The 26,293-nt window shown below is 45.1% G+C and overlaps 2 protein-coding genes across 3 annotated transcripts in view; one reads left to right on the top strand and one right to left on the bottom strand.

Moving 5' to 3' along the window:
- The first annotated feature begins 32 nt into the window (after positions 1–32).
- AAGAB (alpha and gamma adaptin binding protein) lies at positions 33–18,750 on the top strand. Its single transcript, XM_082290377.1, has 10 exons — positions 33–126; positions 5,478–5,668; positions 6,176–6,272; positions 6,968–7,057; positions 9,312–9,395; positions 14,253–14,335; positions 14,738–14,831; positions 15,519–15,623; positions 15,896–15,945; positions 16,535–18,750. The coding sequence occupies exons 1-10, from the start codon at positions 51–53 to the stop codon at positions 16,610–16,612; spliced, it is 948 nt and encodes a 315-aa protein (XP_082146503.1). The 5' UTR covers positions 33–50; the 3' UTR covers positions 16,613–18,750.
- A 1,673-nt stretch (positions 18,751–20,423) lies between these two features.
- SMAD3 (SMAD family member 3) overlaps positions 20,424–26,293 on the bottom strand; it is a 68,164-nt gene continuing 62,294 nt past the window's right edge. For both annotated transcript variants that reach the window (XM_082290693.1, XM_082290694.1), the window contains exon 9: positions 20,424–24,811. In XM_082290693.1, the coding sequence (XP_082146819.1) occupies positions 24,688–24,811 (124 nt within the window). In that variant the 3' untranslated portion in view covers positions 20,424–24,687. The remainder of the gene's footprint in view (positions 24,812–26,293) is intronic.

Raw genomic sequence — 26,293 nt, 5'->3', positions numbered from 1 at the left:
CCCCGCGAGCGGTGGTAGCGGCGCGGCGGAAGGGGCGCGGCGCGGGCGCCATGGCGGCGGGAGCGCGGCCGCTGGCGCTGCTCACCAGCTGTGCCGCGGGCTTCGCGCCCGAGGAGCTCGTCAAACGTGAGTCGGGGCCGCCGCGGCGCCCAAGCGGGCGGAACCGGGGGCCGCGGCCTGCCCGCGCCCGCGGGAATAGGGCTGGCAGCGGCTTCTTCCAGCCCCGGCCCTCACGGGGGCTCTTCTCCCCTCAGGATCGCAGTTCTCCCTTCACGGTCTCAGTTTTCCCCCTCAGGGGTCGCCGCCATCCCCTCACGGTCCAGATTTTCCCCTCAGAATCTCAGTTCTTCCCTCAGGGTCGCATTTTTCCCATCAAGGTCGCAGTTCTCCTCAAGGGTCTGCATCCTCTCCTCAGGCACCAGCCCCATGGCGGCCACGCAGCCCCCGAGCCCTTGCAGAGGGTGTCAGGAGCCTCCTTAGTGCTTTTAGGAAATAATTCATCGATTCCTCAATGCGGAAGGACTAAAAGGGAAAGCTAAAAATTCTGTCTGTTCTGCAGTTGTTAGAATTGCAGATTACACTTCGTACTAAGTACATAGAATTCATTCTGTAGGAAGTGGTTTTCCTGGAAACCAGTTGCCATTTTTATGGCTCAAAAAGAAAACACAAGAATAAGTTCTGATAGTAGAGGAAACCATGGTGGAATTTTTGGTAATTCTAAGATCGGGGGATTCCAGGAAGAAGCTGTTCAGACAGCCCTGGTTTTTAGGGAACGCTTGAACAGTTTGCTGTGCACACTGAGGTGTGGAACTTAACTCCCTCATCCCTTCTCTGGATTTGTTTTTACCTCTTTCTGAGCAATTCTTGCTTAGGATCTCACCAAGCACAGGGCTCCCCCCGAGAACTGGCTCCCTCCACCTCATTAAAGCACATTTTGAAACAAAAACAGCAGTACAAGATCTGCAGTCAAAGGCTCCTCTGTCAAAGAAGCTGGGTGACACTGACTTATTTAAGGATTCGACACAAAAAAATAGTAGTAGTAGTTGCTTATTTTTAAGGAAGGTGTAAGCAAATTGGAAGGAATTCTTCAGGGTTTCTCTAGGTTTCCCCTTTGATTATTTTACACAGCGAAATTAAACCGGTAGAAAAGGTAGGTAAGTAAAAAGCTATTTAATCTGACAAAGTCGTAAAATTTAAGTTCAATTTTTTTTAACTGGTACTCACTTTGAAATGTCCCAGCTTCCACTGTTCCCGGTACCAAAACTGGAGTCTTGTCTGTGTGTCTTCTGATTGGGTTACTTCACATTAAGACATTAAAATCCTCCTGAAAGAAACAGCAGCATTTGCTAAAATAAATACCATCAGCATTTTAAGTCCTTCCTTTGTATAACAAGTGAAATGAAATCAGATCCAGCAGACTATAAAACATTCAAGGACACACTGGCATGGACAGGGCAGCAGTGAGAAGGGTTTGGTGGGGTGAAAGAGCCTGTCAGAACTTTTTAGGCCAATTCCAAGATTTTTTTCTGGGGTTTTCATACTGTTAAATAGAAAATGGCTTGAGGATGAGAAGCAGTTGATGGTACGTTTGCTAGATATAGTTTTATTTGTTCAGGTCTCAGTAGGGTGCTCTGAATGCTTTAATTCATGGAGTACTGGGGCAAACAAAGCTATTTAAAGTGCTCAGCATATATGTCTGTTATTATTGTGATATATTTATCACAGCTTAAAACAGCAAATAAGATTGGTTCAGTTTTCATACTATCTCATGTGGTTGTTCTTCCTTCTCTTTTTTGATTTTTATCACTCCCCTCCCCCCCCCCCCCCCCCCAGCATATTTGGGTTCTCTTTAGTCCTTGGTGTAATTTTACGAGTATTTTTTATGGTTTATTCCACCAGGTGGCCCTCAAGGCCCAGAATGTGGGAACTACTCCATGTACCTGACAGCTGAGCATTTGAGAGCATTTAGGGCATTATGTTCTCACAGTGTTTATTCCGTCAGAAAAACACTGTGAAGAGTGGTCAATACCTTACTCCATTTGGGAAAAAAAAACTGCAAAAAGAAGTTGTAATAATTAAAAAAATTATTACTAGACACACAATGTGCTAGAAGTGCTTAAATAGCACTTGGGTATGAGAGAACAGGGAAATTACTGCAGGAGAGCTACATCTGGTTCTCTGATTATTTAACTCTTCTGAATTTCTTGTCTTCAACTCTGTTTTTCAAAAGTATTTGCACTTTCAGAAGACTTAGTAAGAGTCAGCATTAAAAATGGGGAGGGATGTGAGATTTTACAATATTGCCATGTCCTCTCTTGTTTTCAAAATCATTATCTTGCCTACATAAAAGAATATGAAATTAAAAGTCAGTATTTAAGTCAGTAAAATGAGCAGACATTTATAAATAGCTGAGAATCATTTCCAAAAGTATTGGTCATAACTGTGGTCTGCTTTATTAAAAATTATAAATACTTGTGAGTGAAGAAGGGACACAACTAATGAACTTGCTGAAAAATATAAGCCAGTGACTGACTGCCTGGAAGTAATGAAACCTTTTCCTCTGGAGCGATTCCAGAGAAGTTTGGAAGTTCCTGGAGCTATGTGACACCAGCCAGGATCAGTTACTGGACTGAGCCAGTAACTCAACAAACTTGCTGTTTGTTAAATGGTTTTCTGATAGAAAGAAAACAAAATCAGTCGTGGGGTGAACTGGAGTAGGGGAATTACCCAGCAAATGTGGTGCTCTTCATGTGGTACAGGGCTTTGTGGAGGCTGCAGGAGGTAGTGACCCAGGATGATGCTGGAGCAGCCAAAAATGGCCTCAAATAATTCCCTGTAGAGCTTCTGCTGCTCCAAATGCTTCTATACAGTGTGGGACACAAATCCAGGATGTCTCCATTTGGATTCAGCAGTTACGGGTAACACTGGGACCATTATTTCAGTAAAATAAGTGTCCAGCAGTCACAGGATTTCACAGGGGACCCTGAGCTCTACACCCTGTTTTTGAATGACACCAAGCAGCTCTGTCAGTGCCATGAACTTTTCCATGTATGTTTTTAGAGCTCTGTAGTGGTGCTGCAGCTGGAGAGTGTTTGCATTCCTGTCATCCAGAGAGCTGCTGGTGCTCTCAGGGAGGCCCAGCCCAAGCCTCGCTCCTGTTGTGGTCATACAGTGACTCACTTGGTTTTCCAGGCTCTTTGCATGGCAAACCACTGACACTTTCAATGGCTGAGCAGTTTAATATTAACTCACTCATAAGTTACTCATAAGCTGAACAAGCCACCTCCTTTTGCCATATTAATTTTCTAGGAGTTTATTCTGATCAGTACTCTCTAAATTAGATACCAAGGTATTCTTGCTGAATTTCCTTCTTTAATTAAAATCCGGGGTGTCTTGGAAAGAAATTTTTGGAATGCTGGGGTGGTAAATATAACCCTTAAAACAAATTCCTGCATCAAATGAGAACTCAGTTTGAGTTGCAGTTTGTATTTCTTTTGTAGTCTCTGCTTGTTTACTCTAAAGACCAAAATCTAATTGCTCCAAGTAACTTTTTTTGGGAGAGAACTCCTGACAAGATACTCAGTTTCCTGCCAGGAGTGATCAGGCTGTTGTGCAGTGATTTCTTACAACCCCACATGCAGACTGAGACACAGCAAGTCTGAATCCCTTCACAAAGTTCCTGAAGCCCTTTGAGTTTAGCGTGCAACATCAATTTTTACTGGGAGAGAAATTTCACAGGAAATTGGCAAAATCTCAGGATGAAGGATGGGTAATCAGCAGCACAATGGGATGAAAGAAAACCCCTTAAAATACAGGATCAAGTAGCAGGTAATAGGAAATGGCATCATTCTAGCAGTGCTTTGAGACCTTAATTTGTCCATGAACTCTTCTAAAAAAATTATCACTCAAAAAGCAAATGTGAAATTCATATCAGCTTTTGAAAATCTTTTATAAAAGTTTTGTTTTGTTTTGCCTGGGTGACTGACTCAAGTGACTTTTGAGCTGATTTTCTTTCCTCACCCCATTTTCCTCCTTAAGTCTTACTGCTGATTTTCTGGGTTTCAGTAATTTCTGTGGACTCCTGTTCTCAGTTTGTTGTGGCATTGACTTGTAATTCTGTTAGCTTAGCCTGATTGTTATTTAGTTACTTATTTTTAACTCTCAAAACACTGGTAAAGGGAAATTTATATAATATTCAAAACATCTGAGAAGACAAAGCCCAGAATCCAGATTTGTTTGGTAGTGACTCAGGATCATTGTCCCCCAGCTCCAAAGTGATGTGGATAATCTTAGTGTGGAGTATCTTCTGATTAAAGCCCAATTACTCAGAAAACTATTGCCATGCAAATTAAAATAAAATAAAATGTGAACCTGGAAAAAGCATTTAGACGTGGCACTTTTTATTTTAAGAAACCCAGAGAGGAGACTCCTGTTTCATCCTCTTAAGTAGGAAATGGCTGCAGGTTTCTGTTTCCAAGGTCACATTTCTCCCTCAGATTCCCTGTCTCCTCCTCAGGGCTGCAAATAATCCTGGTTTACAGCTCTCACTGCCTTGTACCCTGTGCTCATTGACCAGATCTATTTCTCAGCCTTTGCAGTTTAGTTGTAAAAATCATTGCAACCTTGGCAAGGAGGTTTTCCCGTCTTTTTGCTAATAAGATACAGATAAATTCAAATTCATCTCCAGACTATTTGGGGAACAGCCTGTTCTAGCAGCTCCAGGAACTCTCTCTCAATGCCTTAAAATACAAATCCTTGAAAAGCTATGTACTTTATTCTTTAACTCTTCTGCTGCCCAAGGCAATTTTAGATGACTCAGTCCATTTTATAAATAATTGACCTGTGTTTCAAAGTGTCCATGAGTTCATCCAGCCTGAACAAGATATCCTGGCCTTTCCCTCAAGGTATAATGGGACACTCTGCTTCCAACTCTAATTCAGCTCCAGGAGTGTTCCTGGGAAGGTTCCTGCCTTGAAGGGCAGCATTTGACAGCACCTGAGCAAAGCACTGGCTTGGTTTTTAATTGTTGAACTCCTACATGGAATTTAATGGGAATTACAACAGAATTGTAGGAACTGGGTTTATTTTCTCATTAGTTACCTTCAGGTTTTGGTCACAGTTAAACAGTTCTTTACATCTCAATGAGCATGCAAGGGTTGTAATAAAGTTTAGGTTTTCTCTCCATACATCCTGTTTACAGGTACTAAGTTTGACTTAACACTTGAAAAGGCATTTGCAGGAAAACAAAAGGCTTTCTGCAGCTTCTGTGCCATATTTTATATTAAAAACTAGAAAGCAAACTCTTTGAAAGCTAAGCAATAAAATCTAGGACAGAGTAACAAATTGAGTTGAATTTTTAAAGATCTTGAGTATATACTCAAGTAAAGATGGATCTGCATCGGCACTGTACTTTTCTAGACAAATTAAGTTCTTGATGCTGGTTTTATCCTCCTTCTCATTAATCATCTCTCTTACAGGTATCACAGGAAAAGATGACCTTACTGTGGGTGCAATTACAAGTGGAAGAGTGAATTTTTACCCTTGGACAATAGATAACAAATATTATTCAGCAGATATCCACTTCTGTGTCGTCCCAAACACCTTCCATGTGACTGGAGAGATTGCTGAGTCTGTTCAAGCATTTGTTGTGTACTTTGACAGCACAATAGTAAGGCTCTTCTGCTTCATTCTCTTGCTTTATCTCTGTCATGTAGCTGCCTTATCACCATGATAACCATAAATCAGATTCTCCATCTCTCCCCTTTAGGCTGTTCTGTTAATTGGCAGAAGATCAATATTCAATTTCCCAGCTAACAGTAGTTGGTTTCCTTCTCTCTTACTCCTCTACTCCAGCTGGAAGAGGGGTTTTCAGGATTCAGTATGCCACTATGGCAAATCCTCTTCCAGCTCACCATCTCCAGCTTTGTTCCTAGCTGGTGCTGCTTCTTAAAGGCTCCTTTAAGATAGCCAGGATTTAGGTAGCTAAACATAAAATTCCGTGCATTTTACCCAAAATTGTTTCTGCTAAATGAGCAGCAGTGAAAACTGGTTTAGCAGAAACCAGAAAGACTGAGATAAAAAAAGCCTATTTCTTTAAATAATTCAATTCTAATACTGTTAAAAACTAAAGTATTGTAGGATGTATTCCAAAGAATACTTTTCTTTTCCCTTTTAGAAAACTGGACTGGATGGTGTCTCCGAGTGGCTTCCCCTGACAGAAGAGTGGCTGCCAGAAGTGATGATCCTGGTTTGTAACAGAGTGTCTGAGAATGGTAGGAGACCCAAAGAACTTCCGTCCTCACGTAGAGCCATTAACCTGCATAATAATTGACTTTCTAATTACATCAACAATCGCTTCCCAGAACGTGTGGGTGAGACTGGCCTGGAGAGCTGATAGAGCGCAGCCAGGTGACTCTGGGGAGCAGGAGCAGAAACCTTCAGCAGGCTGTGGTTAAAGCTGAATCAGAGTTCTACCAGCTTGCTCAGAGTGAGCCATTGCAAGGCAACTAAAAGGCATTCCTGCTGCTGGATGTGCGTGAGCCTGCTGAAAAATGGGGAGGACTTGGTTGCTTAATTCCATTTTTTTGACCATTTGGACATTGAACACACACATTTGCTTTGGTTCTAAAGAACAGCAAGCTGTGAGATACAGATGTGTCCCTGCAGTTTAATTCACTGTCAAACCCAGAGTTAACAGAAGTCTGCATTCACACTTGCATTGCCCTGTGGGTATCCTCTCCAAAACCATTTGATTCTATTCCTCGATTCCAAGGAGAAGCTTAACTCTGATTTTGAAATCCACAGTGAATGGAGGGAGGATCCATGCCAGCTACTCTACACTTTCCCATACAATCCAGAATAAGCAAACAACTTTGAGGGAATAAACCACAGCTAAATATTCTGATAAATATGCTGGCATTTGTCTTAAATTGGCATGTTTTATACCCATTTTTGTCTCCCAATTTAGGTGTGAACAGACAGAAAGCTCAAGAATGGTGCATCAAGCATGGCTTTGAGCTGGTAGAACTTAGCCCTGAGGAGCTGCCTGATGAGGATGGTAGGTCTGCTGCTTCTCTTGAAATTTTGAGAATGAAAAAGTGCACAAAAATATCTTCTAAATAAAGTTATGCCCCTTACAATTGTTTATGTGCCACATGATTACGGCATGGAATGCTCCCAGTTGGTGGGGCTTAGTCTCAGCTATAAAAGGTCAGGAGGAGGAGGAGGTTATTTCCTCTGAGAAATTCCATTTGTCTCCTCCCAAATCCAGCTGCTGTTTATGTAGCACCTACGTAAAAATAATATCTGCTCCTTTTTCTGGCACTGCCACCAGGACTGTATTGATACATCAGAAGTTTATATTCCACTTAGAAAATAAATCTAAAGAACCGTTTTTATGCATAAGGCTAGAAAAATTCTTGTTTTAAAGAATTAAAAACTATTTTATACTATCTATCCTCTCTTGGTATAAACAGTGACATGATAGCCTGAAAATGGCAGGTTATTAAAAACATTTCAGAGCAACATGAGCTGTTACACAGGAAATAAACCAGTTTCAGAATCACTGGCTGCCCATACATTTATAACTTGAAAAAAAAAAACAAACCCAGCAAGAGAAGTTAGAAGTGTGATGTTCCACTCTTGAAAAGTGACTGTGCATTTCCTGACGGCCTTATCAGCATCAGCCTTATCTCCTCACTTCAGTGATACAAAAAGTGTTTACACCTTACCTCTCTGCAGCAAAATGAGATAACTGTGTGCATTTGCTGGTTGGAGTGGAATTAGTCACTAACATTTGCTCTATTTCAGGTTCTCCAAGCACACTGCTGTCACCAAAAATAATTCACTGTGAAATCCTCTTCTAGAACGCGTCCTCACCCCTTTTCCCCCTTTAAAGGCCTAGTAAAATTGGATCTTGAGTAGCTGGGAAATCTCCCTCTCCCCCCACCATGCCTTTAAAAGTGTTTGGTTTGGTTTTTTTTCCAGTCAAGGGGAGCAGGATACACTTTTGATTCACAGAAGCCAGGAAAATCAGAAGTGAAGACCCCTTAGACTAAACAAATACTAAATGCTTTAAAAATTAGTAACCTTAAATCAAGTTATTTTTTCTATTGAATAATTGTTGTAAAGAACAAGCTCTTTACCATTTAAATAACGGGAATAGTAACAAGTCAGGATGCTAATTTTGGGAATATTAGGATACATGTTCTTTCCTAGCTGTTGGGTAGTTGATTCACTGTGACTCATGCAGAGGAGGAACTGTGTTCCAGTGAGTAACTTATTTACCCCACAAACATTCTGGGTGAGTTACAAAAGGCACAACAGATGCTGTAAACACACTGAGCCAATCTCTGTTCAAAATTCTGACATTTCAGGCAGCTCATCTCAAATAAACTGGAACTTTTGTTTTGACTCACTGTCAGTTGTTTGCACAGTCAGGACAAGAGCTCTAAACTGAGGCTCTTGATAATGACTCTGATACCAAACCAAACAGTGGCATCACAGAGGGCAAAAAATATGATTTCAGCCTTAAATTCATTTCTAAAGACAGTTTCAATTACTGCACCTGTCCCTGAGTCACTTGAGTTTGATTTCTAAACAATCACATTTTTGTATCCAAAGGATTGTTCGGGTTTTTTTTTTTCCCTTTGTCAACCTGCACAAACATGGGAAGCTGACTAAACTGAGGAAATGGGAAAACTGACTTGATACAAAGTGGTGTCAGATCTATTTAGTAAATAAGTTGAAATCTGAATAATGCTTTCCCTGGTCTTTCAAGTTACTGTAATTCCTAGGATTACTGGAACATTCGGACATAGATATTGTGGGGACAGCTTTACAATATTCCTTTCATTTTTTACAAGCATTGCAGCCTTTTTTAAATGGGTGTCTCAAGTTCTTTACTTTCTAAAGGAAGATAAGGTAATTCTAGTATCTATTTTTATGCTATACAGCATTGTAAAAGATCTTGGGGCAAGAGGTTTAAGTTCCTTGTCTGTTCCAATGAAATTTACTCAGATACTACTTAACAATGTAGGCCCCCTGCTAAATATTTAACAAAAAAAATTTAGGTTATCTCCAAAATGCTGAGCTCACAGTTCATTGTACCTGGAAGCTCAGCCCAAGAAGTGAGGCATTAATTTAGATTTACTTGGCCTCTCCTGAAGCAGAGGTGAAAAATCTGTGTTTTGTACCAGAAGCAGAATTTATGATTGTGAGAAGATAGGACAGGCTTTCAGCCCCACCTCTGGAGGCATGTCATGGTTTTTAGAATCATTTTTAGGAGTGCAATTCTTTGTGTTTTGGTGCAGATGATTTCCCCGAGTCCACCGGAGTGAAGCGCATTGTGCAGGCCCTGAATGCCAACGTGTGGTCCAACGTGGTCATGAAGAGTGGTAGGTGCCACAGGGCCTCTCCCTGAGCTCTGCAGGGCTGGGAGTTTTTATCAGGAGTTAAAATCAAGCAGCTGCAGTGCTCCTGCACCAGTACAGACACAGCTGGAGCACTCTGGAACCTCCCCCATCAAATAGGAAGGTTCAGGCATTCATTGTCCCTTGATGTCCTGATGAACTCATAGGTAGTGGGTGAGATTTATCATAAAATCGTGGGATGGTTTGGGTGGGAAGGGACCTTAAAGCTCATCTTACCCTCTATCCCAGGTTGCTCCAAGCCCATCCAGCCTGCCCTTGGACACTTCCACCCACAATTTCTCTGGACCACCTGTACCAGGGCCTCTCCTCCCTCACAGGAAAGGATTTCTGTGTAAAACTTACTCCCATTCCAGCATCTCCTCCTGTTCCCTCTCTACTTTAACTTGCACTCTACCAATAATTTGAATTAAATATTCCATTAATTCTACACACTGCAATGAAAAACCAAAGTTTGTTCCACCAAATTCTAGTAGGAAATAGGTTATAATTACCAGCTTGATCTAAAGACTGATAGAGGGTTTGGTGTAGAAGTGAAGGTTAAATTCCACATTTGTTGAAGGGGATTTTTGTTTTGTGTTTTAAACTTTTCAACTAGCTAGGAGAACAGCAAGTGCAGAGATGAGATTTGGCAAAGGAGCCATGTCAAACATTTAAGGACTTTGTCCTACAGAAAACCCCACTTGAGTACATGGAAACCACAGAACTTTTTGAAAACAGTGCAAAAAATGGGCAACCCCAGATAATTTCCTGAGAAAACTAATTATCAGGTGGAGTTAGAATTCTGGAAAAAGCACTTTAGCCTTAGAATCATCAGAAAAGGAAATGCTGTGGTTGCAAGTGTAGATCTTTTCATTTACTTGAAAACCTTTAATTACCTTTCTAATCACACAAACTGCTGCAGGAAATGTAGGAAGATGAAACACTTAAAGAGTGCTTGGCCTTAAATTTCTTGTTTCACAAAGCCTCGTCCCACCACCAACCTTCCAACACCTTTCTGCTCCCTCATGTCCCATTTCCCACTGTTGTGGCTTCTCCCTTCCTACAAAATCAACTGTGGAATGATTTAAAGCACTGACAGGCTGCTGTTAATTTCTGTATCTGCAAGGTGCTTGCTGGGACTCAGGGAAACCAGGATGAGAATTACTAAACTACATTTTTTAATGCAGCTTTTTGAGTATTTCTCATCCCTCATCAGCACTGAGGTTAAGGTGGGGTCTGATTCAGTGTAACCATTGCAGAGAACCAGGTAACCTTGTCAGAGGGTGTCAAGTTATCTCACTTGTGCTAAAAGTGGTTTTTTAACAACGCATTTCCCGTATTTGGCAGATGCCACCTTACAGAACAGCAGAGTTTAGTCACATGTTCAGTTCTGCACGGGGGGGAAATTCCTGCACATCACTGGTGTGTTCTGTAAAGGTCAAACTCCGTGAAAAATCCAGATTTTCTCTCTCCATAGCACCAGCCCCACACAGCATTGAAGTATTACCACAAGCCCCTCAGGAAGTGAGCTATATTTGGAAGGTGTTGCAGTCTGACTGTGCCTTCAAAGGGAAATTGTTGAGCTCATTTTGCTTAAAATAAAACTTTTTACAACCTGTAACATATCTTTTGTTTTCAGCTTCCTCCAGATCCTGGAAACTGGCTGCCATCTAAATCCAACTTTAGCTTTTCCACTGAATGACCTGCAATTCCTGGCTAGTTGAAAATGCAGGGAAGAGTTATCAGAGAGCGTAAAAGAGTTCTAGTAGTAAATGTGTAGTAGCAAATGCTTATAGCACTGTTAGGTGTACCCTTAATTCAACAGCATTGCCTTAATTCAGAAACCTGTTTCCATGACAATTTAAATTTTCAGGCAGACCAGGAATAACTTTTTTCAAGCACAAACATTAAACCCATATTATTTTTTTTATTGCGTTAAGCCCCAACACAATCCTTCTCAAGCTTTAGTTTTTTTCACACACCTATTAACATTTTAAACTTCAGATTTTTTTTCTCTAACCATTAAATGCATCATTCTCACACAGATCCATAATTATTAAATGTAACACAGTTGAATTAGAAACAAGTTTACATCAAGTAACCAATCCCAGATGCTTTGTGAGCAAATAAAGCAGCATTATCTCTACTAAAAGCCAAAGCAGCAGTCTTACCTGAGAGTCTCCCAGGAACAAATCCTTTCTGGAGCTGGTGCAAAGTTCTTGGTTTATCCAGGCCATGGAGCTCCCTTCAGTCTCAGGAAGTTTTCTTTCCCTTGTGCAGGAGAATGAGTGATTCTCCAGATAACATATTTCCCTCCCCACAAAGGTATTAAACTGCTGTTGCCTTTTCTGTCTCTACAAGAGCCTCTGTGACAAGACAAGAAACCATTTCCAGCCCTCTAGAAGAGGCTGCTTGGCTTCTTTCTTGCTTAAATCCCAGTTTCAGTGATCCCAGGTGAAGCTGCTTACCTCAGGTGGGGCCAGGAATGTGCCTGGCTCTAATTACCAAATCAATGTGATTGAGGTAGGCCATTTAAACAAATTGTGATTTTGGATGTGTTAATGCCAGTTTTATGTGTAAGGATCACCATGTATCAGCTGGAGACAGACTGGAGGAATATAGGTAAAGGCAGTGGAAAACACTTGGCTATGAAACAGGAATCTGGGCATGCTGAATCCATGTTCAGAGCATCATGGGTGATACCTGGGAAACTACACAGAGCATAGAATCATGGAATCTGGAATGGTTTGGGTGGGAAGGAACCTTAAAGCCCATCCCATTCCACCCTCTGCCATGGGCAGGGACACCTTCCACTATCCCAGGCTGCTCCAAACCCCATCCAACCTGGCCGTGGACACTTCAGGGATCCAGGGGCAGCCACAGCTTCTCTGGGCTCCATTATAGCCACTGACTCTTCCAGTAAGTGGGATGAGCTAATTTTTGGCTTTGCTGCCACAAGAACACTGTGTAAGGCATCACCCACTTCCTGAATTGCGCCCAGAAGTTGAAATAACTTTTAGATCCAATAAAAGGAGTTTATAGGAAGGGTTTTTCAAGGGTGTGCCTGCAACCAAGTGTTGTGTCTGCCTCCTCCCTAACCATGGATCCAAAGACAAATAGTTGCTGTTCACAGATGCCTGCTGTAGATTCCAGGTTTTCTGGAAGGGATGACATTTGTAATAATTCTGGCTGAGGTTCTGTAGGGTTGGAGGAGGGAATATGGAGCCACTGCCATTTTTCTGTACAGGACAAACTCTAATCCCAGATATGAACGAGGTCCATGATTAGATCACTCTAATGCTCCTCTGCCAGTGTGGGAATGTGCTCTCTCCAGGACATTCTGGACTGCAGTGTCCAACCTCGCTTGAGATGACTCAGAAATTGGCTCCATGTCCATCTTTACGGCTCCCCAAAAGCCAGCTCTTTGCTCAGCCCCGTTGAAACTTGGGGAAGCTGCACTGCTTTGGGATGCAAGTCCCAAACTTTCATCCTCCAGTTCCTGTTAATTGACCTGACGGACTTCACGGGCTCTCACGTGGCAGCTGAACATTTTCCAGGGAATTCATTCAGCTGCACTGATTCACTTCTTCCCACCCCTTTGGCCAGGGATCTCTTAAAGCAGTACAAGAGGATAAAGCAGAGCCAGTGGCCCCAAATACCTGCCAGGGCTGGGGCAGGACAACATCAGCTGCAGGAGCAGGGAATGGGAACTGAGGGCTCAGGAATGCTCTCATGGAGCCATGTTTACCTGAGTGCTGGGTGCCTGGTGGGCTCAGTTACACATCCAACCCCTCAAAATGGGAGTCTGGAGAAATGGCAAGGAAATTTGGACAGAGCATCAAAATTACATCACCTCAACAATTGAGACTAGAGCTTAGTCATGAGTGTAATAATTTAGAATATACTTCTTCTGAAAAGAAATATTAAATCTTTCTTCTGGCAGAAGTCATTGTTTCCTGGCTATTTCTGGTATAATAACTTCACATTAACTAAAATAAAAAGATTTGCAGAAAAATCTCTTGAGTCTCTTGTGTAACTGCAAATATTTACTACTCAGTGCAAGGCCGTTTGTACTGAGTAGTAAGCTATGACTTAGAAAAACCTGACTTAGTAAAATCACCCCATCATATCACTTATTATGCACATAGTTTTATATAAAACAAGTTTAAAAATACAGCCAGTTTGAATTTAAAATACTGTACCACATTTACTATCTTAGATGACTGTTTAGGTTTAGGTTTGAAATCACTCTTTAAGTTGGGTTTTAAAATAGCATTGAGATACACCCTAGGCCAGCAGTGGGGAAAGCTCAGAGCACCTTGCAGTGAGAAGAAACCCTGGATTTGATGGATAAGTCCATCCAGGAGTTCTGAATTAGATATTTAAGAAATTTTTTTGCCATTATTGTCATGCTCAGCCTGTTTGGAAAATGTGTGAGCAGAAGCTCTCATTGCCTTTCCTGAATCCAACCCCAAACTCAGTGCTGCTTTCCATGGAGGTTAAACCTGGGCACCAAGAACAGCAAATGCTGCTTCTGGATTTTCCCAGCTGCCTTGTTTGGAATTTACCAGCTCAGATCCTAACAGAGCAGAGACTTCCAACAAGAACTGAAAAGATCTCACATCTCTTGCAGCTCACACAAGCTGTGGCAAATATTTAGCAGTAAACGTTGCTAACACAGTTTAAAGCTTAGAGATTATGTGAAATTTCTGCTTAAAATCTATTTTCAACTGCACTGGCACAGTTTTCCGTGGTGCTTTGTGTTTTCCCTGAAATACTCCCTCTCCCACCTGGCCAGTCCCAGTATTTGCAGTAATTTTGCACTGTATGCTTTGTTTCCAGACAGGACCCAGGGCTTTGGTCTCCTCAGCACATTGGCAGGAGCAAACAGGAGCCGTGGCTGCGAAGAGACCCCGGAGACAGAAGTAAACAGTAATTCCTGAATTCCTGGTTCCTGCTCTTCGCTCAGGCCTGCCCTTCATCCATGGGGTGGTGGCTGGGACCTCCCCACTGTGTCTTGGAGCCAAAGAGCACTAAAAGCTCCATTCAAGATGGTTTTGATTATATCCCAATTATCCCATTTTGGGCAAAACAAAACATGTCATTTCATGGTGTTACTTGAAAAAACCCCAACAAATCTCTCCTAAAAAATCCCTTAATGCAGCACCAATTTCCAGTGTTGCAGAAGTGGCTTTTCATGGAACAGGTTTTGCAGTAACACTTTGAGATACAGTGTAAGGTTTTGAAGTAAAAGCAGGAAGCACCTGATTTGCAGCTGATGTTTTTCATGCCTTACTGGATACTCAAATATCTTTGTTTCCTGACAGTCCAACCCATCCCCAGGAGACAGGGAAGAATCCCAGTCAGATGGTGGAGAGGATGGAGCTGGCACAAACAACCTGGAGCTTGACAGTACTGCAGGTGAGTTCTGCTTGGAGCATCCACACCTGGCTGGGACGGGCCCACAGAGCCCCTGAATTCTGCTCAGGGAAAAGTGGGGCATAAAGGCACTTGCCAGAGCCAGGGGAGGTCCTTAAATAATTGCAGCATTCCAGGAGATGGGACCTTCTTAGCAGCTGTATGTGAGATCTGAGTGTTTGTTGTTGTGGTTTCAGCACAGTCTCATCATTCTTTGATTTGCTCTCTGGCTGTTTCTGGACAGATCATTCTGGAATCTGCAAGAAACCTTAAATACTAGATGAGCTCCCATGTAATGTATCATAGAATCATGGAATCTGGAATATTTTGGGTTAGAAGGGACCTTAAAGCTCATCCCATTCCAGCCCTGCCATGAGCAGGGACACCTTCCGCTATCCCAGGGTGCTCCAAGCCCCATCCAGCCTGGCCTTGGGCACTTCCAGGGATCCAGGGGCAGCCACAACTCCTCTGGATACCCTGTGCCAGGGCCTCCCCATCCTCACAGGGAACAATTCCTTCCATGAAATTAATCATCACTGTAACAATGCCATGATTTGTCTGTATGAGCAATCAGTAAACCAGTTTCTCTCCTATGACAGTGGAATTTGCAAATGGGATTTGCAGCTGGTAAAATCCTGGTTTTCTGCTGATAAACCAGAATAATTTCTCTTCAACCAACCTGTATTTCAGATCCCATGCTGGATATGGACATCCAGGAGCTGGCCAGCCTGACCACCAGAGATGGGGACCTGGAGAACTTTGAAAGGCTGTTCTCAAAGCTGAAAGAAATGAAAGGTAACGCACCAGGAGAGATGGACCTGAGCTCTGGCACCTCCTCCAGGGGCTCAGAGAGAGGCAGGAGTGAGTTGGAAAGCTGTGCAAATTCTTCTCCTGCCTGAAGTCCTTTATAAGTAGCTGCTCTTTTCATTCATTTGCCCTTCATCTTGATAATGCTCTGGAAAGCAGCAGATGTTGACTCTCGGAGTTCCCTAAATCCAGCTGCAGGAGGTGTTTCTGTCCCTGCTCACTCCTAAGCTTCACAACCCAAATCCTCTCCTTCCCCACAGACAAAGCTGCCACGCTGCCTCACGAACAGAGAAAGCTGCACGCGGAGAAGGTGAGCTTTGGGAATTGGGGTGGAAATCCATAAAATGGGGGGTTCTTTCCAAGCCACCGTTCCTGCCTTTGGAGAGTTCCTGGATTAAGAGCAGTGAGAACAAACCATGCAGTCCCAGGGAAGACTTGTCAGGTATCTCCCAAAAACTGAGTAACTTGCAAGTTTAAAACACCAGAAAAGCATAAAATCCTGGAATGGTGTGGGTTGCAAGAGGAACCCTAAAGATCATCTCATTCCACCCCACTGCCATAAGAAAAAGACTTTCCCCTTTCTGAATTTTGAGCTGAAGTTCTTTCCGTCACTGGGGGTGCTGGCCAGTTTCCACAAGTCAATGGGAAAGTCTGGATCTCCTGGAAAATGTAATCATGCCTTAATTAGCACAGGTTTTGTATCACAGGTGCCTCCCATGACCTGAATCATTGCCTCTGTGTTCCTGAAATTCCTTAACCTCAGAGAGGAGGCATTTTACTTACAGACCCAGGTGCCAGATTTAGCTGCTGCTCAGTTTCTACATTTCGGATGGGAAATACAAAATCTTCAGTCATTTGATGGGAATTTTCTCCCTTTCCCATCTTTCTTGCCATTGTAGGTGGCCAAAGCCTTCTGGATGGCGATTGGAGGAGACAGGGATGAGATTGAAGGTCTCTCCTCAGATGAAGAAAACTGAATTCCTCTGTAGCTGGAAGTGCCAGAGCAATCCTAAAGGAATGATCCTTCCCTGCAATTAGTGTCTATTGCCAAAAATCCCATTTAGCTGTAGCTGCTTCCCTTGGTGACAGCATTCCCCATGTTCCACATTCCACAACACCTCCTGGCTCCAGAGGATTTGTGTGACTGTTCCTTTCTCCTCTCTCAGAGGACTTTGGAAGGTGACATGTGTGTGGTTCAAGGAGATATGGATGAGTTTACATTTTTCAAATGAACATTTTTATTATTTCCTCTCTGGGGTTTAAATAAACAGTCGAGTTCCCAGTTATCTCTGCACACATGGCTGGGGGCTGGGAAGTGACTCCTGAATTCCAAACTCCACTTTTCATCTGTAGGCCTGCTGGATGGTTTTATGGAGCTTCTCCCAGCTCAAACTGCCCAGATTTCGACGAGGCATGAAGAGGAAGTTGTTGAACTGTGCCCTGTGGGAGATGCTCTGCCATGGGCTGGGAGCTGCATCCTGCCAAGTGCCAAACCCATTAAAAGTGGCCCCGGGCTCGGATTCTGTTTGGATTTTGCCTGTGTAAGGATGGGGGCCTTCCCTGGAGTGACAGGTGTTGTCCACACTCCCTGGATTTCCATTGGAAACTAAACTTGGGATGAAATGCCAGATGTTTGCTGCTGCTCCGGGGTGGAATTCTCTGCCCAAACCTTTTGCAAGGCCTGGCAGAATGCACAGAGCTGCTGTGGGGAGCTCTGTCCTAAATTCCCAACACTGGGATTCCAAACCCCTCAGTGCCCCTGGATGTGTTCACACTCCTGTGTGTCCATCAGGCACGCAGGGCTGTCCTGTGGTGTCAGGGCTCACAGGGAGTTCCCTTGTCCTGGATTGAGGCCACATCACTTCCACACCAGCACACGGCACAGACCCACTGGAATTAGGGACCTGGAAGGAAGGTGGAGCCTGGTGAGGGAGTGAGAGGAGAAAGGGGAAATGCCACCCTGGCTCCTTCTCTGTTACCAGCACAGTCAGTGGATCAGCGGGAAGAGGATCCAATAGATTCCCATATGGAAGAGTCTGGCCCCAAGAACTTTTCCTTATCAATTGAAAATCCACCCTGTTAAGCACCCTCAGTTAGGAATTTCAAAATTAACTTTTCCAATGTCCACTAAATTCCCAAGTCCCAGGACACAGGTTTGCCATCGATTATCAGAAGGCTTTACATCCAGCAGGCACTTTCACAGTGGTCCTTGAATTCACTGTCTCTTCTCTTATGATGAAGCAAAGGTGAATGTAAATAATGAGTTTCTTGGAATGCTGGAAATCATTTCCAGGGTTGAGACGGCAGCATTTAAGGACAAGGACTGAAGCCTCATTGGCAGTTTGGAAAGTGTTTCTCAGCTACAGCTTGAGCAGGAGCTCCCCCATGGTAAAACACCTGGTTTGGGAAGAAATATCCTGGAATACACAGAGACATTTGAGGAAACACCTGCCAGGGACACCTCTTCCCAACCAGCTGCTCGGCCTTGCCACGACTCTGCCTTCTCCCATTCTCCCCATCTTTTTCCCAGCACAGAGAATGTCATAAAGACCTGAAGGTGGCTCGCTCCAAGCAGGGAATGGTTTTCCATGTTGGCTTCTTGGTAGTTGAAGACTTCTTTCTGCCCTTTCTAAATCTTTGTTGTGCAATGGTGATAAATGGCAAAAGTGCCAAGGGAAGGGAGTTGAGGCAGTGAAGAAAACAATGGACTCGGACACTTTATAAACCCAGTCATTAGACATGTGATAGAGATGTGACTATTTAAATTTAATGAGATCATATCAATTAAAACCCATTGCTTTGCTGCCTTTTTATGAGGTAACAGCAGCTCATTCCCATATTCAGAACTCTTTTAAAAACATGTTTTTATTATAAATACTTGTCTTGTTTGTAGGGGGAAAAATCATGGAGGCAGGAAGTGTGGCTGGAGACACTGGAAAATAGTTCAATGATCCTTTGAGAGTGTTGTGTTGTGGTTTAAAATCAAGATTTACTTTGCTGGTGGTTAACTTTCTGTGGGTGGTTTGGGGTTTTTTCTGAAGAGACCCTTTGGTTTTGGCTACAGAATTTCTTCACAAAGTAAGAAATTACAGAAATGAATAAAAGGGGCATTAGTGGAAAAGCAAAGTTGTATCTGTCACTCAGTTTCTCTTTGTGTAGCAACAACAAAAAGAATTCCCAGCTGGTTTCCACAGAATCCCAGAGAGGTTTGGGTTGGAAATGACCTTAAAGGCCACCCAGTCCCACCCCTGCCATGGGCAGGGGCACCTCCAGGTTTGACATCCTTGTCCCAGGTGGGAAACTCCAGTTCCAGAATTACTGGTTGCTGCTCCAGCACTCCCAGTCCTGGGCTGGCATTCCCAGCTCAGGCATTCCAGTGTTACTGGCCAGGCCAGGCTGCAGGTGAAGCTCTGGGATGGCAAAGATTTCCTGCCACTAAACCAACGCCTGTCACCCAGCTTTGGCCTGAACCACAAATTCCAGGCAATGTCAGCTCACTCTTACTTTTGACTGAGGCTTTGAGATTTTTAACTCCTCCCATTTCCCATTTCCCATTTCCAGTGGGGAAGACTGGGGATACTGGAATCTGTGGTGTCTCCAGGTGACACCCAGCAGAGCCCCCAGCTCAGCGTGGATTCACTGCAGCACACTCGAGTTCTGGCACCCCCAGCACAAAGCCTGGACGAGACCCTTCATTACCACATTGTTGGAAACCAGAGTGGAAAAAGTGTTCTCGTAAATCCTATCAGGAAAAACAACCCAAAAAAAGAGAATTCCAGTGAAACCCTAGGAGGGCTGTGAGGAGTTCACAGCACGGATCGCGGTGTGCCTTGGCTCCTTCCCGGGGCTCTTCGGAGAGTGCCCACTCCGAGGCCATGGGATGCCAGGGATCTGTCACTGTCCCCCGGGGTGGCACCTGCCCCACCCACCCTCATCCATGGGGCTATTGGAATTCGGCCCCCGGGAGTGGCCACAGGGACAGCGGCATCGCTGTGGAGACCATGGCTCAGCACGGAGTGACAGCCAAAAATCCTGCCTGGGGATTAATCAGGAAAACTTCGCCACTAGGAACACAAGGCAGCCATGGAACGGCTTATCAGGGAGCAGGTGGGTGGAATCTCTTTCAGATTTTTCTTCAGGATTTATTGGCTGAACTCGTGTCTGCAGCATGGAATTGCAGTTCCTCCACACAGAGACACCGCAGGAATTCAGGGTCTGCTTGTGACAGGACACTGAGGAGTGAGCAGTGAATGCTCCTCTGCAGCTCCTGCTCTCCTGAGCTGTTAAGAGAGTTCCCCAATTTCCTGACCTGATACCAGAGTTTCCCAATTCCCAGCCCTATGGTGGAATTCCAGTGGCAGTTTGAACTCGTGAATGCTCAGCTATGTCTGACTTCTCCAGCAACTGGACAATAAATCCTTGGAGCACAGAACTCCACTTGTACTCACCCTTGAGTACTGTTAGTTAAAAAAAAAACTAAATACAATTTTAAAATCATTTTTTTATATATTTGGCTTTAAATTCTTGAATAAATCTGTCCTGGCTGTAAAAAGAACAAAGGTCTTACCTGTCACTGAGCTCTTGGGTGCATTACTGGGAATGACCTTTGTTACACAAACCTAAAGATGCTGCTTGTGTCCCAGTTCCCTGTCATGGCAACGCCCCAAACTGTCAATTTGGGTCCTTAAATACATTCTTGCAACAGCCTGATGTGCTCACGAGCCTCAGTTTTCAAATCAAAGTTTATTAAAATGTCAAAAACAGACCTTACAGTTTCACATGGGAAGGGGAGGGCATACATGGGACAGTAACAAACGCAGTAATGCTGCCGGGGAAAGCCAGAGGTGGCACAGCTGGGCAGGGATGGACAGCTGGGGAGGAACTCTAAACACAAACAGGCTCCTATGGATCATCCAGGGACAGAGCTGGGGGTGTCCCAGCACGGACACTGCGGGGCTGCCCTGGGGCCCACGGGCTGCAGCGAGCACGAGATGAACCCACCAGGTGTGGAGGGGGCACAAGAGGAACCAAACAGGCCTGGAGGGGGCAAAGATGACCCAGCCAGTTCTGGAGGAACAGTTTTTGGTTTTTAAAGCCTCATCAAGCCCCGAGGAGCACAAAGGGCCCGACTGAGACCCTGACTTGGTGCAGCAGCAGCACCACGGCTCCCAAGGGCTCGGGGGACTTTGTGCTCAGCTCTGTTCTCACATCACAAACTCCTCATTTCCAGCAATCATCAGCAAAGAGCAGATGGAAGATTTAATGCTCTGAGTCCTTAATTACCCCCTCTGCTAAAAATTAAATACTGGATTCATCTGACTATTCGAGAAAGACACATAAATACAAAAGCATGTACATAGTAAAAAACATTGAACTTCTCAACCACATCGCTTGGGCCACCACTAGAGAGGGCCTGGTTCTCATCCTAGCTTAGCATATCCATGAAATTCCCTCCTCCTGCCTGTCCAGTACCTCAGAGAACCAGGAAAGCTCCTGGATGCTTTGTGATATGGCTGAAGTCCTTCACTGAGCTGGGTTCTTCCTGCTTTTCCAGTTAGGCAGCAGCTCAAGGCACAGGTGTCACCACTTGGTGCTTGAGATGAGTCCTGAATACCTTTCACCTTGCAGAGGAGTCCTGCAGGGCTCAACTATGCTGATCCAAGGGGGAGGAAACTGAGAGTAACTCAGGGGTCCCCTCAGCCTTTTCCTGGCACTCAGGGGCAGCCAGAGCTCCCGGGAAATGCCTTATGATGGGATTTCTCCATCTTTGTGCATATGCACACTGATTGCTGGAGATTAAATCAAATGGGCAGCACTGGATTACTTCTAAGACAAGCTTAACACAAAATACAACCTGCAATTCAATACATTACTAATAAACAGATCACCACAGCCGTGGAAAAGCACAGGGCCATCGGTGTCCTCTGCCAGCAGCCTGTGTGCAGCCACACCCATGGAAGAGTCAAAGGTCCTGCTACTGACTCTGTAGGAGCAAAAACGGGTGAAATCCTGGTGAAACAAGCCAAGCCTGCCATGAAATGAGAGGATATTCCAGCCTGGAGCTGCCATCTGAGCCAGGGCATGGCTGCTCCCATCCCTTTGAGCTCCACACCAAAGCTGCTTTAGTCAAGTTGTAGGAAAAATCAGGGCCTCCTGTGCCTTCAGGGCCCTGCTGCCCCCAGCAATCCCAGCCCAATCCCTGTCCTTAGTGGCCACAGGAATGGGAACTTCCTTCCACCTCTGCATCCATGACCATCCAAGGCAGCGTGGGCAGAACGTCCCTGGGCTCACCTCAGCCCCAGGCCCATCCCTTCCCTTGTCCAGGGCACAGGACTCTGCTGGGCTTTCCAAGGTGACTCCAGAACCAACAGAGCTTTTATGAATTAGTGAGCAGCAAACAAAGGGGAGAGAGGAAATTAATACTGGAGTGGAGATAATCTCCCCTTTATCTCACTGCACTGCTGGGCCAGCTCACATTTTCCACTGGAAGTCATTTTACTTAAGGGATGATGAGGGGAGATTAACCAAAGTTTTTATGCATCATCTGAATGCTGGGTTTCAAAAGGCCTCCATTAATAATGGTCAGCAATTAACTATCCTTTAGCAAGGAGCTGTAGCTCTGGTTCCCAGCGGAAATCCAGGTTGGTGAGGAGGTGACTCTGTGTGCAAACTTCATATCAAAGCTGGGATTTGTTCCCACTTGTGGCCTCTGGATCAGGCTGGGCTCCTGCTCACACCATCACCTATAATCCCTGGCTCTGGGATTTCAGATGTCATTTTTGTTGTTAATACATGAGGCACCAGAGTCCAAATTCCTCTGTGATTATGAGGACAACAACAACATTTGTCACCAAAATAAGCAAGTAAGACACTTATGGAGGAAACCTGGGGCCATTTTAGAGAGCAGATTTTTTTCCTCTCATTAAAACAGCCAAAAGTCAAATATTTCTACAAAATTCAGGATAAATTTTTCTTTGCAGCTATCTTAGAAACCTGTATCTGAACCAGTGCTGAACCAATCCATGGTGACAACAGATCTGCTTTGTAAATGGCCCTAAAAAATCATATTTTATATGCCTCTTTCCTTGCCCCAGTCTGTGCAGTCAGAGCTGTAACTCAGGTCAGACACACTGTAAAATTTAACAAATTAAACATCCTAAAAGCCCCCACTGCTGCTACTGCTGTGCTGCACAGGAACAGCTCCAGTCCACATTCAGTTACAGGATATTCCAAAGTGCCTGTGTCATCAGGAGCATGTCCACCACTGAGAGTCTTCCTCAGAATTTACATTTCAGATGTTTAAAAAAGGTAATTTCTTGTTTCTGGAAGGAAACTCCCTAATCCATCCCTTCATCTGCATTTCAAGCAGAAGCAGTAGCCTCTGGGATCTGTTCCGGTGGCATCTCATCCTTTCAGCTCCAGAAGTGGTGGGTTTGGCAAACCAGGAGAGGCTGGCAGAGGTCTCAGAAGAACAAGCAGTTGGAAAAGCAGGTGCATGGGAATTCCTGGTGGGTGTTTGATCCAATCAGTTCCCCAATGGATCAGGGCACTCCCACAGCTGCCCCCATGCACATCTGGGAGAAAAAAGTTTGCAGGACTAAAGCTTTATCAAAACCATCCTCAAGTCCATCCCAGTCAGTCCTTCCCACAGCCACATCCAGCTTGTTTGTCTTTCATAGATTAAAAAACAAGAAAAAAAGATTTCCATAGGAAACTGATTATCACTTTCTCCCCTCCCCCTCTAATATTTTGGCACAAATGCATACGATATTCACTGCAGATATAAAGAAACAGATAATTGGACAGCACTGACAAAGTTATGAGACTTATTTGGCAAATGTGAACCATAAAAACAAGTGCTAAGGGTTTTTTTCCAGTTGTGGAAGTTGTTTGCCACGACAGTTGCTGCAGGGAAAAAAAATATTAAACAGTCTGGAGCATGTATGTTTAAAATGAACATTTTATAATACAAGTAAATACACACTCTCCCATTTTCTCCAGGCAAAAACACATCTTAGAGCATTTTCATCAGCTGGAACAAGTTTTACACAGAGGGCTGGTTGTGTCTGAGATGTCCTGGCTGTTGCATGTGACAGCACAGGATCCCCCCTCCAGGGGTGCTCCACACTGGCAGCCAGGACCTGCTCATTCCATCCCCGCTCCACCTGGACACGGAGCCCACGGAGCCCCTCGGGCTTTGGGAGAGGCAGAGACTGGGAAAACACAACCCAGACTCGCTGTAGTTAATGCAAACAGACTGCAGAGAACAGAGCTTTAACTGCTCCAGGCAGGGCTCCCCACGGGACAATTGTCCATCTGGGAGCAGCTCCAGTCAAAAATCACTGCAGCAACACCAGAAAGAGCCTCAGATTGGGCTTTTTGCTCCACGTGAATCCAGGCTGATCCAAGGGGGCATCATCCCTCGGGCACCAGGCAAAGCTCTGCCTCCTTGCTGGCAGTCCAGTGTGGGAAATTCCTTCCTTTTTGGAACATTCCTGTGGGAATTTGTTCTTTTGGGTGTTTGAAATGCCTCCTTCCCCCTGTGCTGCTCCAGTGCCAGGTGTGGATCAGGTGGATGGTGAAGGAATGCATGAGCAGGAGCCACCCCAGAGTCCTATGGGGTCTGGTGTTTCCATCCCGGAGTCCCACAGGCTCTGGTGTTCCTGGGATGCTGCAGGACCCGAGTCTGGATTTGTGTGAGGGAAAGTTTCCTGGGAGCTGAGATGGCTCCTGTGCGCTCACACAGCCCAGAGCCAGGCGGGCACTGCCTGCTCTCCACTGAAACAACATCCAGCTCTTTATCCTCACAAACTCCAGCTCCAAATTCCAACTGCAGCGGCCCCGGAGCATCCCAACCAAAGTGCCGACAGTTTCAGTGGAAGTGGCTTAAACGGGTATTTAAAAACAACAACAAAACAAAGAAAATCCACTTATTTGTTTTGAAGCAGATTTTTTCTCATCGCTTGAATAACTGGGGAGTTGTTTACTATGCCTTTCCCTAAGGGTTTTCCAGAGTCTCTGCTCCCCCCACGGGCCCCCAGGAGGAGTTTCCTTAGGAGACGCTGGAGCAGCGGATGCTGGGGGAGCCCATCTGCGTGAGGACCTTGTCCAGCCACTGCAAGGGGCCGTTGAGGTGCAGCTCGATCCAGCAGGGAGTGCTGGTCACAGTCTGCCTCCTGCCAGGGGGGAGAGAACACAGAACAACACAAATGTGACTGACAGAACTTGACAAATGTAAAAGGTTTCAAACTCCTGAGCATTCCTTCCTGCTTACACAACCATCCTGGCCAAAGGAATGTCTCTCCTCCGGAACAGCCTCTGGCCCGTGCTGCTGGTTTCTTTTAAAAACCCACCGTGTCCCTTCACATTTGTTATGATCCCAGAGGAGCAACTCGCTATTTACTGCTCAGATTCCTGGGAACAGGCAGCTGATTCCCTGAAGGGACAGGAAGGTGTTGATCTAAGCAAAATCCTTCGTTTTTCCTCTGCAGACCTTTCCTAGTTAGACAGCAAGGTAAGTGTTCACCTAGTATGTTCAGTTTCCCTATGCACAGGACAAGGGTATTCACTTTTTGTTGTATCCTTGGGTTTCAGTAGAGCGTGGAAGTGCTGGGAAGAGCTCACCCTGAGCCCTTCAGATTCCCTCCTGTATCCATGGGCCCTCCTGGGCCAGAGCTCGCCACACTCTGACCTTCCCCTGCACAAATCCCTGTTCCCCTCGCCTCTGTCATTCCCCTTGAGGCCAGACCCCACGGATATCTCCAGACGGCAAAGCACGAAGAGATGGGGAGGAAAAGAAGGAAAGGGAGACCAAGCCACAGAGCAAGCGGCTCTCCCTCCTCTGCCGAGGCATGGCCGAGGTCTTGTTCCAGGCAGAGAGGCTGTTCCAGGCAGGGACAGCTGCTGTGGAGGAGGGAGATTACAAAGCAAGAGAAACAGCCTGGGAACAGCCTTGCTTTACACCCTCATTTCCCACAGAAGCTGTCCTTGGAATCTGGTGGTGGGAGGAGAACCTGAAATCTGTGGGGCCTAGGGACAAACCAGGGATGAAAAGGGGACCTTGTGCTTGGGGGGGGTGCTCTGAGCTCTCACCACCATCCCTGTCCCTCTCCATCACAGGCTGCTCATGGAATTGGCTTCTCCCCCTTCCCTGTACCAAATCCCTGGCTCAGGAGTACTAAACACCCCCCCTCCAGACGGCCCAAGGGTGAACGAGGAATCAGGGAACGGCACTCTGGATGCTGCTCCCACAGTAGCATCTCCACCCCTGAATCACCAACCCAGCGTGCTCTGACAGGGGCAATCAGATGGGGAATTTTGTCACAAGGAAAGGCAGGATGGAGAGAGCAGCTCCGGTGTGAGCGCAGGGTTTCGGTGCCTCCAGAGCCCCACAGGGATCCCTGACTTTCCGTAAGTCACGCTTGTCTGGAGCTCATTAGAGCCTGGCTGGGAGCCAGCCCTGAACTGCTCTGGCCCGAGCTCAGGACAATTTCAAAACAAAATGGACTCCAAACATCTGGAGAAATGAAGAAAGTGGCAGAGTAACATGCAGGGCCCGGGCTCCAGCTGATCCTGAGGCATCTCCCCCTCCTGCACAGCCACAGGGAGCAGTGGAGCAGCCCCGGAATGGCAGTAACCCCATGGAACTTTGAGTAAGG

Source organism: Coloeus monedula (genome assembly GCF_965178545.1).
Source record: "Coloeus monedula genome assembly, chromosome: 14".
In the NCBI taxonomy this organism is placed as follows: domain Eukaryota; kingdom Metazoa; phylum Chordata; class Aves; order Passeriformes; family Corvidae; genus Coloeus; species Coloeus monedula.
The sequence above is the reverse complement of the archived record's forward strand: the minus strand, read 5'-3'. Positions and strand labels throughout refer to the sequence as shown.

Excerpts from the sequence above, each read along its gene's own strand:
- AAGAB (XM_082290377.1), top strand. The coding sequence starts at position 51 with ATGGCGGCGGGAGCGCGGCCGCTGGCGCTGCTCACCAGCTGTGCCGCG. Across the intron at positions 7,058-9,311 it reads GGAGCTGCCTGATGAGGATG|ATGATTTCCCCGAGTCCACC; the intron begins GTAGGTCTGCTG and ends GTTTTGGTGCAG. Across the intron at positions 14,832-15,518 it reads GGAGCTTGACAGTACTGCAG|ATCCCATGCTGGATATGGAC; the intron begins GTGAGTTCTGCT and ends CCTGTATTTCAG.